Here is a 16,578-nt window from a genome sequence, read left to right as displayed (position 1 = left end):
ACATGCACTCAGCAACCTTGGTCTCCCGGAGAGGGGGTCTGGTGAAGACCAAGGACTCTCGGTAGATAACAGCCACTCCCCCTCCCCGATCCCCAGCCCTCGGCTGCTGTGCATACGAAAATCCAGCTGGACACATGGCTGCAAGGGTTGGAGCAGCAGCCTCGGCCAGCCAGGTCTCCGTAATACATGCCAGGTCTGCACCCTCGTCCAGGATCATGTCGTGGATGAGGGATGTTTTCTGGGTAACAGACCTGGCATTGCAGAGCAGCAAATGAAGGCCCAAAGATGGAGTCATGTCTTCCCCAGCCATCCTTTGGCTCTGGACAGGCCCGGAACAGTGAACATATTAGACATCTCCCCTTTGTTCCCCTTACCTGGCACAGCCTGCCCCACGCGCTCCGCCAGCGCCTGCCGCCCAGCCTCGATATCTTCTGGCCCCCAACACTCCCCCCACTGCCTCCATCAGGTGGACACATGCCCCCTCGCTCCCGCCTATCAGGCAGGCTACCGACCCCTAAAAACACAGCAGAATCCCCCAGAACTTAATTAAAAAAAAAAAAAAAATCCCCTTAAAAATACTGCCCGGCAGGAGTCCACGGTAGTGATAGTTTTGGAGGGGTTCAGCTTAGGGATGTCAGAGAATTCTGCCATGGACTCCAGTGAGGATTCTTTAGAATCCGGCCTCCTGGAATCCGTGGCGGAATGGCCTCCCCCCCGCCACCCCACGGAATTCCCCCGGGACTGAGCTTACCTGGCGGTGGATGCGGCGGCTCCGGGTGGTCTCGCCACTACACCATTTGCGCCCCTGCTCTTCGCTGTGATAGGCTATGTAAATACTTACGTAGCCTATCACGGCTGACTGCAAGGACGCAAATGGCGGCCGCTATGACGGCCGCCATTTGCAGCTGCAGCAGCCCGGTTGCAGCTCCGCAGAGCTGGCCGGGGAGGATTCCGGGGGGAGGGTCGGAGCGCCTCCCCACTACCGTGGATTACCCAGCACAGAGCCAGGTAAGACTTTCATACATCCCTAGTTCAGCTAAGCAATGCTAAGAGAAGCATTCTGGAGGTTCTGGGACCAGGGGTTCTAGGACCAGGCTTAGTATGAGGGATTTTACCCTCTATGATGTGGGCATAAGCTTCACAAAGAATTTACGTACTTCCAGCATCTGTGCACTGTTGCCATGTCAAGACACATACTGCTTTGATCAGATATCAAGGTTTTGACATCCTTATGGGCCACGCTTCTCTTTCAGCAGACAGTAACGGCTTCCCTCATTGCCCTTCCTCTACTTCTATATCTGCTCAAACTAAGGTTATCAAACAATTCTAGATTTTATAGTTGAGTTTTCATTGAATAAGCCATTAGGATCTTATGAGACAGCAGCGGTTTCCCCCATTGCCCTAACCCTATTGTTCAGAGTAAGGCATTATTTTATTCATTTATGTACAGCATTTATATACTGCTCCATATCTACCAGATTCTGGAGCGGTGAACATAACAAGCTACCAGGTTCCTTTTATTCTTTGCTCCATTTATTTTGATCCAGATGCTCTCGATGGGGCTACCAAGCTCATCCTCCTGTATTCCTGTGCAGAGATACGTATTTTTCAATACAGTGCACCTCCACCTCCCTTTCTGTTCCTCCTGTTCTTTTTGAACAAGTTATATCCTTTAATTGCTGTATTCCAGTCATGAGAGTCATCCCAACCAAGTCTCAGTTATACCTGTCAAGTCATAATTTCCCTCCTGTATTAAGAGTTCAAGTTTGTTCTGTTTGTTTCCCATACTCTGGGCATTAGTATATAGACATCGAAGACCATGTGCTTCATAGTCTGGCTTTCTTCCTACATGTGTCTGAAGACTATTATTGGGCTCTGTCAGAGCTGTTCTCTCCGTTGCAGTGCATGCGCCTTCGTCCATTGTTAAAGTAAAAGGTAAACATTTCCCTTCCCTGTAGGATTCAGTTTAAAGCCCTCCTGATGAAGTTCTTCATGCTGTGGCCAAACACATTCTTCCCATCCTTTGTGAGGTGCAACCCGTCCCTTGCCAGAAGCCCATCTTCCAGGAAGTATAGCCCATGGTCCCAGAATCCAAATCTCTCTCCTCGGCACCACCTTCGTAGCCAGTCGTTCACCCAGAGTATTTTTCGTTCCCTTTCTATCCCTCTTCTAACTACTGGAAGGATGGATGAGAAAACGATCTGGGCCCCAAAGTTCTTGAGTTTCCTTCCCAGAGCTTCAAAGTCTGACATGATTTCCTCATAGCTCCGCTTGGCGGTATCATTTGTTCCCACATGGATGAGAAGAAAGGGATACCTGTCAGTGGGCTTTATGAGTGCAGGCAACCTCCCAGGAGACAACATACCTGGCGAGTCCATGGGTCTTCGCGACATACTTGGGTCTTGATCCCACACCCCAAGGAGTCTCCCACTACTACCACTCTTCTCTTCTTCTTGTTGTAGGCCTGGGTTTCATCGCCTCTGTTTGACTGACCCTCAGCCTCTTGCTCACTCTCATGTAGGTTCCCCTGTGATTCCTCCTCTGCAGGCTGTCCTCCAGTCTCATTCGCAAGTGCCTGGAATCGGTTCCACAGCTCCACTGCTTCCACTGGTGCAGAGTAGCGTCTTGTTCCTCTTCTCCTGTCACCCTTTTCCGAGGAGCATCCTCTACTCCATTTTTCTTCACCTCAGCATTTCCCACTTCTGCGTCATCTTGCTGTTGCTCTTCAAGCTTCTGGTCTTCCCTTTGCTGCTGTAGTTCCCCGATTCTGTCCAAGAACTCTTCGTGTTCTCTTATTCCCTGGAGGGTCGACAGTCGCCGCTCCAGTCCGCTTACTTTTTCTTCCAGCAGCGTGATCAACTTGCACTTGTTGCAGGTGTAGGCCAAGTTGTTTTCAGGCAAAAAAGCAAACATTGCACACACCTTACAGGTCACCACCACTGGAGAGTCCTGTCCTTCCATTGCCTCTTTTCCCTTTCTGTTTCTAGCTTTGTGATGGTTGTAGACTAGCCTGTGCCTGCTCCTCTACTCAGTAGAGTTTAAAAGCAGAGTCCCACTCTTAGCCTCTGTCTCCTTTGTCTCCTTTGTCTCTTCTACCACTGCAACTCTCCTGGCCAACTCCTGTTTGCTCCCCCTGTTCGCTCCCCCTGTTTGCTCGCTCTCTGGGAGCTTGCTTGCTTCTGTAGTCCCTGGACTAGCTGGAGCAGCTTGCTCTGCTCTGCTCAGCTGGGAGGCGGGAAACAGACTGAAGCTTCCCACCCACTCAGCTGCTGCGAATACTCAGGCCACCCCCCCCCCCAATTCAGTTGGAGCTCTCAGAAGCACCTGGTGAGCTCACAGCCACTCAGAAAGGGCAGCTCCCTGGGCTTCCTGCAGCCCACTTACCTCTTAGCCTCTGTCTCCTTTGTCTCTTCTACCACCGCAACTTCCCTGGCCAACTCCTGTTTGCTCCCCCTGTCCACTCGCTCTGGTCGCTCGCTCTCTGGGAGCTTGCTTGCTTCTGTAGTCCCTGGACCAGCTGGAGCAGCTTGCTCTGCTCTGCTCTGCTCAACTGGGAGGCAGGAAACAGACGGTATGGGACAGTTTCTGTATGGGACAGTTTGTGTACCTGCTGGGGGGGGGGGGTTTGGAGGGCAGGCTCACATACACAGCCCAACCCAAAGCAAGTTTACTTAGACGTCTACCCTGTTGCATTCAGTGGAGTTTTCTCCTCAGGAAGCTGTAGTAAGGATCTTCTAGTCCAATACTAAGAATATGTTCACTCCAATTCATCCCCACTGAATTCACAAGGGCTTACTTTTGCCCCTAGGGAAGTGTGCACTGGTCTGCAGCCTTTGAAGCTTCCATGGGGCTGGCAGAATGGGGACAGGTTTTAAATGTAGATGTTGAGCTTGCAATGTGCATTTACATGAATATGCAGATTTTTCCCCATAGCATTTTTAAAAAATTCACATTTACTGCCAAATGTTTTTAATCTTTGTAAACCGCCCAGAGAGCCTTGGCTATGTGGCAGTATAGAAATGTAATTAATGATGATGATGATGATAATAATAATAATAATAATAGTGCATGTGATTACTTCCTTAAGCTTGATCCTGCGAGTCTTTTCTCAGAAGTAATTCCTTGGGAATTACTTGAGATTCCATCACAAGGGAAGATGCACTCCTTATGTACACTGCCTTTGTGTGCCCCCCCACCCAACATATATATGGTTGGGTATGTGAAATTTCCCAGTTGTAATGTATGGCTGTGAGAGCTAGACTATAAAGAAGGCTGAGCGCCGAAGAATCGATGCTTTCGAACTGTGGTGCTGGAGAAGACTCTTACGCGTCCCTTGGACTGCAAGGAGGTCAAATCAGTCAGTCCTAAAGGAAATCAACCCTGACTGCTCATTGGAAGGACAGATACTGAAGCTGAAGTTCAAATATTTGGGCCACCTAATGCGAAGAGAAAACTCCCTGGAAAAGACCCTGATGCTGGGAAAGACTGAAGGTAAAAGGAGAAGGGGATGACAGAGGATGAGATGGCTAGATAGCATCACCGAGGCAATGAATATGGATTTGAGCACGCTCTGGGAGAGAGCGCAGGACAGGAAGGCCTGACGTGCTGTGGTCCATGGGGTCACGAAGAGTCGGACACGACTGAACGAGTGAACGAGATCATTAACGAGATCATTCTGTCGTTTTTGAGATTGTACCCCAGTACTGCTTTTCCCACCCTTTTGTTGACTATGAGTGCTACTCCATTTCTTCTAAGGGATTCTTGCCCACAGTAGTAGATATGATGGTCACCTGAATTAAATTTGCTCATGCTTGTCCATTTTAGTTTGCTGATTCCCAAGATGTCGATGTTCAATCTTGCCATCTCATGTTTGACCACCTCCAGCTTACCTTGATTCATTGATCTTGCATTCCAGGTTCCTAAACAATATTGTTCTTTACAGCATCGGACTTTCTTTTCACCACCAGACACATCCACAGCTGAGTGTCCTTTCAGCTTTGGCCCAGCCACTTCACTCTTTCTGGCGCTACTTGGAAATTCCCTCTGCTCTTCGCCAGTAGTATATTGGACACCTTCTGACCTGAGGGGCTCATCTTCCGGCGTCATCTCTTTTCACCTTGTGATACGTTCCATGGGGTTTTCTTGGCAGGAATACTGGAGTGGGTTGCCATTGCCTTCTCCAGTGGACCACATTTTGTCAGAACTCTCCACCATGACCTGGCCGTCTTGGGTGGCCCTGCACGGCACAGCTGAGTGTCCTTTCGGCTTTGGCCCAGCCACTTCACTCTTTCTGGCACTACTTGGAAATACCCACCATTTAGTGTGTTTAGCCAATGAATGAAATCACAGCAATGGTTCACACATCCTTCTGGGTGTGTTAAGTGTTTTGGGGGTCTTCCCTGTTAGGAAGTAATTGGAGCCTCAAAAGAAACAATTTAGAAATCCAGGGCTTTCCTGTAGCTGGGTTTGGGTAGTAGTATGTCTACCCCTCCGCCCCCCCACCCCCAGTAGCGCAAAGACAGTTCATGATATAACTTGTTGTTGTTCAGTCGTTCAGTCGTGTCCGACTCTTCGTGACCCCATGGACCATAGCACGCCAGGCCTTCCTGTCCTGCGCTCTCTCCCGGAGTGTGCTCAAGTTCATATTCATTGCATTGGTGATGCTATCTAGCCATCTCATCCTCTGTCGTCCCCTTCTCCTTTTGCCTTCAGTCTTTCCCAGCATCAGGGTCTTTTCCAGAGAGTTTTCTCTTCGCATTAGGTGGCCAAAATATTGGAGCTTCAGCTTCAGTATCTGTCCTTCCAATGAGCACTCAGGGTTGATTTCCTTTAGGATGGACTGATTTGACCTCCTTGCAGTCCAGTGGACTCGTAAGAGTCTTCTCCACCACCACAGTTCGAAAGCATCTTCGGTGCTCAGCCTTCCTTATAGTCCAGCTCTCACAGCCATACATTAACTACTGGGAAAACCATAGCTTTGATTAGACGGACCTTTGTCGGCAAGTTGATGTCTCTGCTTCTGACTATGCTGTCTAGGTTTGCCATAGCTTTGGTACTCCCATCACTTTAAGAATTTGCCACAGTTTGTTGTGATCCACACAATCAAAGGCTTTAGCGTAGTCAATGAAGCAGAAATAGACGTTTTTCTAGAATTCTCTTGCTTTCTCCATGATCCAGCGAAAGTTGGCGATTTGATCTCTAGTTCCTCTGCCTCTTTGAAACCCAGCTTGTACTTCCGGTAGTTCTCGGTTCGCATACTGCTGAAGCCTAGCTTGTAGGATTTTGAGCATCACCTTGCTGGCATGTGAAATAAGCGCAATTGTGCGGTAGTTTGAACACTCTTTGGCATTGCCCTTCTTTGGAATTGGAACGTAAACTGACCTTTTCCAGTGTTGTGGCCACTGTTGAGTGTTCCAGATTTGTTGGCATATTGAATGCAGCACTTTAACAGCATCATCTTTTAGGATTTTAAATAGCTCAGCTGGAAGACTGTCATCTCCGCTAGCTATGTTGTTAGTAATGCTTCCTAAGGCCCACTTGACTTCATTCTCGAGGATGTCCGGCTCAAGTTCAGTGGCCGCACTATCATGGCTATCAGGGACATTCAGATCTTTCCTGTATAGTTCTTCTGTGTATTCTTGCCACCTCTTCTTAATCTCATCTGCTTCTGTTAGGTCCCTGCCTTCTTTGTCCTTTATCATGCCCGTCTTTGCACAAAACGTTCCCTTGAGATCTCCAATTTTCTTGAAGAGATCTCTAGTCTTTCCCATTCTGTTGTTTTCCTCGATTTCTTTGCATTGTTCATTTAAGAAGGCCTTCTTGTCTCTCCTTGCTATTCTCTGGAACTCTGCATTCAGTTGGCTATATCTTCCCCTTTCTCCCTTGCTTTTCGCTTCCCTTCTTTCCTCAGCTACTTGTAAAGCCTCATCAGACAGCCACTTGGCTTTCTTGCATTTCTTTTTCTTTGGGATGAATTGAGTTGCTGCCTCCTGAACAATGTTACGGACCTCCATCCATAGTTCCTCAGGCACTCTGTCTATCAGGTCTAATCCCTTAAATCTATTCCTCACCTCCACTGTGTATTCATAAGGGATATGATTTAGGTCATACCTGAATGGTTTAGTGGTTTTCCCTACGTTCTTCAATTTAAGCCGAAATTTTGCAAGAAGCAGCTCATGATCTGAGCCACAGTCAGCTCCAGGTCTTTTTTTGACTGACTGTATAGAGCTTCTCCATCTTTGGCTGCAAAGGACATAATCAATCTGATTTCGATATTGACCATCTGGTGATGTCCACGTGTAGAGTCACCTCTTGTGCTGTTGGAAAAGAGTGTTTGCTATGATCAGCGTGTTCTCTTGGCAAAACTCTATAAGCCTTTGTCCTGCTTCATTTTGTACACCAAGGCCATGCTTGCCTGTTATCCCGGTGATTTCTTGACTTCCTACTTTAGCATTCCAATCCCCTATGATGAAGAGGACATCTTTTTTTGGTGTTAGTTCTAGAAGGTGCTGTAGGTCTTCATAGAACCCATCAACCTCAGCTTCTTCGGCATCAGTGGTTGGGGCATAGACCTGAATTACTGTGATGTTGAATGGTTTGCCTTGGATTCGTACTGAGATCATTCTATCGTTTTTGAGATTGTACCCCAGTACTGCTTTTCCCACCCTTTTGTTGACTATGAGTGCTACTCCATTTCGTCTAAGGGATTCTTGCCCTCAGTAGTAGATATGATGGTCACCTGAATTAAATTCGCCCATGCCTGTCCATTTTAGTTCTCTGATTCCCAAGATGTCGATGTTCAATCTTGCCATCTCATGTTTGACCACCTCCAGCTTACCTTGATTCATTGATCTGACATTCCAGGTTCCTAAACAATATTGTTCTTTACAGCATCGGACTTTCTTTTCACCACCAGACTCATCCACAGCTGAGTGTCCTTTCGGCATTGGCCCAGCCACTTCACTCTTTCTGGCGCTACTTGGAAATTCCCTCTGCTCTTCCCCAGTAGCATATTGGACACCTTCCAACCTGAGGGGCTCATCTTCCGGCGTCATCTCTTTTAGCTTTGTGCTACGTTCCGTGGGGCTTTCTTGGCAGGAATACTGGAGTGGGTTGCCATTTCCTTCTCCAGTGGACCACATTTTGTCAGAACTCTCCGCCATGACCTGTCCGTCTTGGGTGGCCCTGCACGGCATAGCTTATGGCTTCACTGAGTTGCGCAAGCCCCTTCGCCACAACAAGGCAGTGATCCATGAAGGGGATGCTATAACTTAGGTCTTGTTAATACTTTTTGCTGAGTTTATAAATATTTTAAAAATTACCTTGACAATATGTGCAGATAAAGTTCATCACTATTATACCCATATTGCAGGGGCAGGGCTGCCTCGGCTGACAAATGCATGAGTCTTGCAGAGTAGCCCAGTGTTGTTCTCATTTTGCAGAGGGGTGTCAGAGTGGTGGATGACCACTGTGCAGCACAGTCCAGCATTCTTTGTGTTTTAGGGAACTGCAGACAGGGCTGTGAAATTGATTGTAGCAGCAGTGCAATTTCTTAAGGGGCAGAAAGGGTTGTTGTGATACGTATCTTTAAGAGAACCTGCAATTTTTAGCTTTTGCAGGAGGCCCAAGTGGGACCTCTCCCCATCTCTCTCCTAGTTAGAGTTTTCTTATGCATTGTAGAAAGAAAGAAAGAACACTCCTGTGAAGGTACCTGAATCTATTGTGCGTTGCCTGTAGAGGAGGGCCTAGGAGTGCACTGTAAGCTCAGCAGGCCAGTGTCCCGCCCCCCCAATATTAAGCATGCCCCCATGGCCTTCAAGCCTGTCATGGCCTCTAGCTTCCTGTCACTTGAGCCGTGTCCTGCACTCTGGGATGATCGAGAAGAGATCCTGCCTTCCTCTCTGGGACAGCCTTTCAAGTACTTGAATAGCGCTATTACATCTCCCCTCAGTCTTCTCTTCTCAAGGCTAAACAGGCCCAGTTCTTTCAGTCTCTCTTCATAGGGCTTTGTTTCCAGTCCCCATATCATCTTTGTTGCCCTCCTCTGAACCCTCTCCAGCTTGTCTGCATCCTTCGTAAAGTGTGTTGCCCAGAACTGGACACAGTACTCCAGATGAGGCCTAACCAGTGCTGAGTAGAGGGGAACTAGTACTTCCTGGGATTTGGAAGCTATGCTTCTATGAATGCAGCCCAAAATGGCATTTACCTTTTTTGCAGCCACATCACATTGTTAGCTCATATTCAGCTTGTGATCAACAACAATTCCAAGATCCTTCTCGCTTATAGTGTTGTTGAGCCATGTATCCTCCATCTTGTAACTGTGCATTTGGGTTCTTTTTCCTAGGTGCAGAACTTGGCATTTATCCCTATTCAATGTCATTCTGTTGTTTTCTGCCCAACGCTCCAGTCTATCCAGATCACTTTGAATTTTGTTTCTGTCTTCCAAAGTATTAGCTATCCCACCCAATTTTGTGTCATCTGCAAATTTGATCAGCATTCCCTGCACCTTCTCCTCCAAGTCATTAATAATAATGTGGAAGAGCACTGGGCCCAGGACTGAGCCCTGCAGTACCCCACTTGTTACCTCTCCCCAGTTTGAGAAGGTCCCATTGAGAAGCACTCTTTGAGTCCGATTCTGTAGCCAACTGTGGATCCAACGGATCATTGTTTCATCTAGCCCACTTTTAGCTAGTTTGCTCATCAGCATATCATGGGGCACTTTGTCGAAAGCTTTGCTGAAGTCAAGGTATATGACGTCTACAGCATTCCCACGGTCTACAAGGGAGGTGACTTGATCAAAGAATGAGATCAGATTTGTCTGGCAGGACTTGTTTTTGACAAATTGATGTTGGCTTCGAGTAATCATGGCATTGTTGTCAAGGTGCTTCCAGATGGATCCCTTTATCATCTGCTCCAGAATTTTCCCAGGGATTGATGCCAGATGGACTGGTCTGTAGTTCCCAGGTTCCTCCTTTTTACCCTTTTTGAAGATAGGGACAACGTTAGCCCTCCTCCAGTCATCTGGCACTTCCCCCGTCCTCCATGATTTCTCAAAGAGAATAGAAAGCGGTTCTGAGAGTTCTTCTGCCAGTTCCTTTATTACCCTAGGGTGCAGTTCATCTGGCCCTGGAGATTTGAACTCATTCAAAGTCATTAGGTGTTCCTTGACCATATGCCTCAAGCTGCAATCCTGCCCCTTCAGCCTGCACTTTGCCTTTTCCAGGGGGGTCATAGACCCTCTTTTGGGAGAAGACTGAGCTGAAGTAGGAATTGAGCACCTCTGCCTTTTCTTTGTCATCTGTTATCGTTTTGCCATCCTTATTTAATAGCTGAACCACCATTTCTTTCCTCTGCCTTTTACAGTGCACGTATCTGAAGAAAGCCTTTTTGTTGCTCTTAGCATCCCTCGCTAACCACAGCTCGTTCTCAGCTGTAGCCTTCCTGACGCCATCCCTGCCATTCTGTGCTACCTGCCTGCACTCTTCCTTTGTTGCTTGGCTTTCTTTCCACTTCCTATATGTGTCCTTGAATATAACAATCTTCTGCATCAGCTCTGCTTAATTCCCGGGAACTTCTACTGGTCTGCGTAGGCTTCCAAATGTCATGAAATGTGACTCTGAGCAACAAACAGCACACACAAGCAAGTGTACAGGTGTGTTGTGGCGGTGCGCTGTATGCACATGCATTACCGCCGCAAACTGCTGTGCAGCTTTGCCCACCCCCGAGGGGGGAAATTCCCATGGACACCCATGTCCCCTACTGCTGCTATCTCTGCTTTCCAAGGCTGCTCCTACCGCCCCCCCGCCCGAGTTCTGCTGCAATGACTCCGACTTCTGTGCGCACCCGGGTGCACTGTTTCAGCCAGCTGCTTCTTATGCACGTGGTAGCGCATGGTGCTGCAAAGCACAGCAGTGCACTGTGACATGGTTCCGTTGCCTGCTTGAGCCCTCTCATGCCTTTTGAAAATGGAAACAAGGGGGGAAAGTTTCAGCTCAGCCTTAAACCACAGATAATAAGAGCCAGTGTGGCGTAGTGGTTAGAGGGTTGGCCTGGGACTTGGGAGATCCAGGTTCTAGTCTCCCCCTTGGCCATGAAGCACACCGGGTGAGTTCAGGCCACTCACCAGCTCTCAGCCTAGCCTACCTCACTGGGTTGTTGTAAGAATAAAATAGAGAGGATGATCACCATGTAAGCAACCTTGGGCTCCTTGCAAAAGGAGAAAAGGCAGGATATGAATGAAATAAATGAGTAAGACCATTTGGATGTGTATCTTGTATCCATGTAGTCCAGTACTTTGACTCCAGCACTTGCCAGTCAGGTGCCTCTTGAAAGCTCAGAAGCGGGGCCCAAAGGAGATGCCAGCCTAGGCTGAAATTAATTCTGTTGGATTAATATGTTGTTTCTTGTACATGTACATGTTGTTTCCTGCCGTTGGGCCTTAACCTACTGCATCGATTCCGTTAGACTGAGAGGAGAAAGTCCATGAAGTGGGATCTTCTCCATCCTTGACACAGGAACACTGGTTATCCAAACGTAAGCCCCTCCTCCCTTGCTCACTAGTGACGTTTTGACCATTCTTGCTTCCATAGAGGCTTCAACCATTAGGGGCCCCCGATCCTGTGAACAGATGAAGACCATCCTCAGGGAAAACATTGAGAGAGAGGTGACGAACATGATGTTTGACAAGGCCAAAGATAAGATGAAGCGCCATTTCCTGGAACTGAAGGTACAGTGGGGAACCCCTTGTCTTTGACTCTCAGCACAATCTGTGGTGAGCATCTATTGCACATAGATAACATAGTCAGACCCTCTGTGCTATTTTTTATTTTATTTATTTATTGCATTTCTATACCGCCCCATAGCCGAAGCTCTCTGGGTCGTTTACAGAAGTTAAAACATTAAATACAATATAAAAAGTTTTAAAGCCATTTACAAAAACACACATAAAAGCACACAGACAATATACACAAACAACATATAACTAAAAACAACATTGAACTATCAGTCATAACTAAAGACACATCCAGGATGATTAAAACTCATCATGTTTTCTCTGTGTTGTTAGGCAATTGGTAGAAAGGGCCACCACCTGTTCCTTCTCCCCCCTGCCCACCTTAGCTGGGAAGAGCAGGGTTTCCTCCAGCTGTCGGGGTGCACTGCCTGAGAGTAGGTGGACAGACAGCCAAGCCCCCAGTCCACTATGTGACCAAACAGCCTAAGCAGTGTGAGGAGAAAAAGCACACGCCCTCTCTGGAGTTTGGTCAATAATCAAACCAACAATTTCCAGATTAAGAGAAAAGCCTTATTACAAGAATACAATAAGAGACAGGAAGGGAAAACAAAAAGACAAAAAAAATGCAAAGTAAAAAGCTTGCTGAACTATGCTAACCTAGTTGCCGTAAATTACTCACTCATGGGAGTCGCACACAACATCTGGAGTTAGTCAGGAGAGGCAGGGAAGGTTCTGCGAAGGCCAAGCAGAAGTTCTGATCCCACATTTATTCAGCTTGGAGGAAGAGGCGGTGGCGTATCTGCCCAATTAATTCAGGCACAAAGCGCATGGGCAAAAAGACACTAGTGACCACCTTTCAGATAAAGCTGGGAAAATGCCATGTAATGTGCACCTTCAGACATGTGCGGTCTCTATTAATGCGATCCTTTAGACGGGGGCGCTGGGGAGCGAACTGCGGACCTCCTGCGTGTCAAGCAGGCGCTCCGTCACCGAGTTACGTCCCCTCCCTCCCCCCCCCCTCCCCAGTGGATGCTTGTTGTTTCATGGGGTCGTGCTTTGCGTCGTGCAGGAGGAAATCATGAGGACGCTGAAAAAGGAAACTTCCATTGTGCTCAAACTGCTCTTGCTGCAGCAGGACCAGCTGGCCGTGAAGTTGCCAGGTAAGCATACAGATGTACGAAAGTCACTTACCTTTTCAAAGGATGACATTTGCGGTGGGGGGGAGGCGCTCCATCCCTCCCACCCAAATCCTGGCCGGCTGGCTCTGCTCCGCAGGGATTCTGCGGAGCTGCCAGCCGGCTCCTCCAGCGGCCGGACATCCGGCCGCTGGCTAGCAGGGACGCAAATGGTGGCGGTCGTAGCCGCCGCCATTTGCGTCCCTGCAGTCAGCCGTGATAGGCTACCTAAATGTTTACGTAGCCTATCACGGCTGAGTAAAACAAAACAAAACAAAACGCACGTATACAAATGGCGGCGCCCATGGCCGCTGCCATTTGTGTCCCTTATTTTGGCACGTCTTAGTCTACGTAAACATTTACGTAGACGAAGATGGCGAAAATAAGGGGAACGCAAATAGTGTAGACGCTATTTGCGCTCCCCTTATTTTCGCCATCTTAGTCTACGTAAATGTTTACGTAGACTAAGACGTGCCAAAATAAAATGTTTACATAGACTAAGACATGCCAAAATAAGGAACGCAAACGGTGGTGCCCATGGGCTCCGCCATTTGTGTACGCGTGTTTTTTTGTTTTTTGTTTTACTCAGCTGTGATAGGCTACGTAAACATTTACGTAGCCTATCATGGTGTTTTTTAAAAATCTAGCCATGATAGGCTACGTAAATCTTTACGTAGCCTATCACATTTTTTTGTTTTGTTTTTTTTAAAACTGGAAATGGCGGCGGCGGCAGCCGGTCGGAAGACCGGCTGCCGCCGCTGCCGCCACCAGCAGGAAGTTCTGCCCAAGGTAAGTCCCATCCCGGGGGGGGGGGGGCAGACCGTTCTGCCACCGATTTTGGGGGGCCAAATGCGCTGGCATTCGGCCTCCCCGAGATCCATGGCGGAATTCTCTGACATCCCTAGGTAAGCATCCGACCCGTTGCGGAGGTGCCCGAGGCTCATGACCCGAACAAGGCGCATCGGATCGCCAAGCCGCGGCTGGGCTTCGTGAGCCAGCATTGCTCAGTGTTCTAGGGGTCAGTACAAGAGCACGAGGAGGCCCCTGAATGCATCCCTTTTGCTCAGCGCACAGTGCTCCTGTTCTCATGGTTGCACCTGGACATCTGCAGACAGAGGGCCCCATCCACTAGGGCCGCCTTCTGCACAATGAACGATGCACAAACACGCCTTCCCTCACTAACAAGGAAAGGAGGAACCAGGGCGAAACGTAAGCCCCGGGCCACAATCCTGGCGACGAATTCCACAGCCTCCAAAAAATCAGTGGAATTGCTCATACTTTTATTGCCCTTGAAATTGGAGGGCCACTTGGGTTCGCCCCTATCACTGACCTCTGGTCCCAGTCCTGTCCTGGAGTGAGCTGGGCACTGGAGGCACCTTGGCTCATGTGTTATAGGAGGGGATCTAGTCTTTTGCTGTGCGTCACGTTGCAACCATGCAAACGTCTGCCTCAAGGACATCGGAAGTCGTCTGATACCAGCTCAGAGCACTTGTCCACCTCGATCAGAAGCTGCATGTGGCCCCGCTGCCCCCCAGTACAGCCCCCATTACTCGCCACTGCCCTTATTTTTTTCTTTTTACATGGAAAAAAGGGAGAAAAATCATGACAAGCCTGTGCAGAGGCTTAGAATGGAGAAAGTTATCCTGTTTTCAAGCTAGATGAATCAAATCTAAACCTCTGTAGCACCTTTCCCCACTTTTTTGTGGCACATGGGTGGCGGCGGGGGGAGTGTGGTCTGCAGTGGATCAGGGTGATGGTGGAACTTGGCCCCCGGACTGTCTGAAGTCATCCCCTGCCCCCCGCCCTCGCTAGAGGGCGTGTTGCCTGCTTCCCAGTCCTCTGCGTTTAACGTTGACCACACCCTGTGCGCACAGAACAAGGGTCCGTAGTCTTCTTGTGGGGCAACAGAGTTTGGTCTGCAAATATTAGATCACATGGCCGAATCATATCATTCCTCTCCCCCACCTTTTCTTTTCAAACAGATATTGAGCATGAGTGCAGAGATATCCAGAAGCTCCATGACGTGTTACAGAATAACAGACCATGAAGGAAGCATGACGAGGACAAGGCTTCTTACAGCGCCATTTCTGTGCTATATATGTTTGTGCCTTAAGTCGTGTGAAGGGCCCTGAAAGTTCTGGAGCATTTCCAGTCATGTGTGCAGCCCTTGTGGCAAACCTTAATGTGAAAGGGAATTCTTCAGGGTTCCCAGCACGTTTTGTTAAATTTTATACCAGTCCAGATTTTAACAAGGGCTCTTTCTCATTGTAGCATTCTTATTGAGATTTCCATATAGCAGTACCCACCCAAAACACACTTTAGTTACCGTAAAATACAGTCAGTTGTACAACTAACTGCAGTGTATTCTCAGCTCCTAATAGGAGTACCCTTATTCCGGCTTCCATCAGGCCAGCCAGGCCCTCCTCCAAAACATTCCATTCCATCCTCAGGGCTTTTCTACACAAGGCATTTATTGTGCACTCATGATTCCTCACTCACAGTAGTTTGCTGGTGCTTTACACATCTTAATTTTCCAGGGCCTCTCCTGCTTTTTGCAACCATTCCCATGGCTTTTTTGTAGATAGAGGAAACTCTGATATTTTCTGGAAATGGCAGCAGGAAACCCTAGTGTACTTGAGCAATTCTGGTATTCCACACCACCACCTAGCGGTTGTGTAATGGAACATGTAGAAAACATGTGTAAAGGATATAGTCTTAATTCTACAAAGAATCTGGAAGCAGAAGCCTCGGTAAAGTGGCGGGTTAAAAGCCTCATGTACAAAAGCCCTCAGTCTCTATTGGGCTGTTTTTGTTTTGCTCCCTTAAGTTTTTAAAAGGGATTTTGTACTTCTGCAAACCTCAGGGTTTCCCAGTCATACATATACTTCCCTCTGATTTCTTGGTGGCCCCATTTTGGCTGTAATCATGCTGGCACTCAACCAGTGAAGTTTGCTATTAGAGGGAGTGGGAGCGGTCAGATGGTGATTGAATGGTTACTATGGGAAATGCATCTCCTACCCAATACTTGTGACTCCCCTGGACTCGAACAGAATATTTTGTTCACCCCAGTCTGCTTTCGTGCTCCAATGAGAAGGGAAAAGAAGAGTCAAGGGGAGAAAGATACAGAGAGAAGCACCTTCACACTTCTAACTCCTCCCTGAACACTCCAGGAAAGGGACCTGCATAGTTTCGTATCGGTACACGTGTGATATACTTCCTTTCTTCAGTTGCTGAGTTGGCCACTCAGGTTTTAATAAGCATATATATATATATATATATATATATATATATATATACATACATATATATATATATATACATATATATATACATATACACACACACACACTCACACACACACTCGTGCAGGAAGTCAGTGAAACATCAAACCATGTGCTATGCTTAAGTAAATGCCTCAGTGGATCATAACTGCTCTATGCTCTTGCTAGTCTGGCTTGCTATTCTGCATTAGAAATTTGAATAAAAATACAAATTAAAGAGGTGTATTTCATTGACAGCGACCTTGTACTGCACAGAGGGGAGAGTTAGCTGTCTTGCCAGTCTGCCTGAAGAAGAGGCTTTTACTGGTTATGCACCTTCTGCTGGGCTGCCCCAGAGAATGATGTTCCTCCTTAAAGGATCCAGCAGGAAACAAAACAGCCCCTGGGAGAA

At 47.8% G+C, this 16,578-nt stretch overlaps 1 protein-coding gene across 3 annotated transcripts in view; it reads left to right on the top strand.

The window, feature by feature from the left end:
• The window catches only part of LOC146360387 (nuclear GTPase SLIP-GC-like), a 104,497-nt gene extending 88,330 nt beyond the window's left edge, over nt 1-16,167 (top strand). For all 3 annotated transcript variants that reach the window (XM_084830478.1, XM_084830400.1, XM_084830569.1), the window contains 3 exons: nt 11,589-11,725; nt 12,801-12,891; nt 14,889-16,167. In XM_084830478.1, the coding sequence (XP_084686604.1) occupies nt 11,589-11,725; nt 12,801-12,891; nt 14,889-14,953 (293 nt within the window). In that variant the 3' untranslated portion in view covers nt 14,954-16,167. The remainder of the gene's footprint in view (nt 1-11,588; nt 11,726-12,800; nt 12,892-14,888) is intronic.
• Nucleotides 16,168-16,578: the final 411 nt, after the last annotated feature.

The sequence above is a fragment of the Heloderma suspectum genome, chromosome 1 (genome assembly GCF_057233095.1).
Source record: "Heloderma suspectum isolate Gila_16-S chromosome 1, 16-S_ref, whole genome shotgun sequence".
In the NCBI taxonomy this organism is placed as follows: Eukaryota; Metazoa; Chordata; class Lepidosauria; order Squamata; family Helodermatidae; genus Heloderma; species Heloderma suspectum.
The sequence above is the reverse complement of the archived record's forward strand: the minus strand, read 5'-3'. Positions and strand labels throughout refer to the sequence as shown.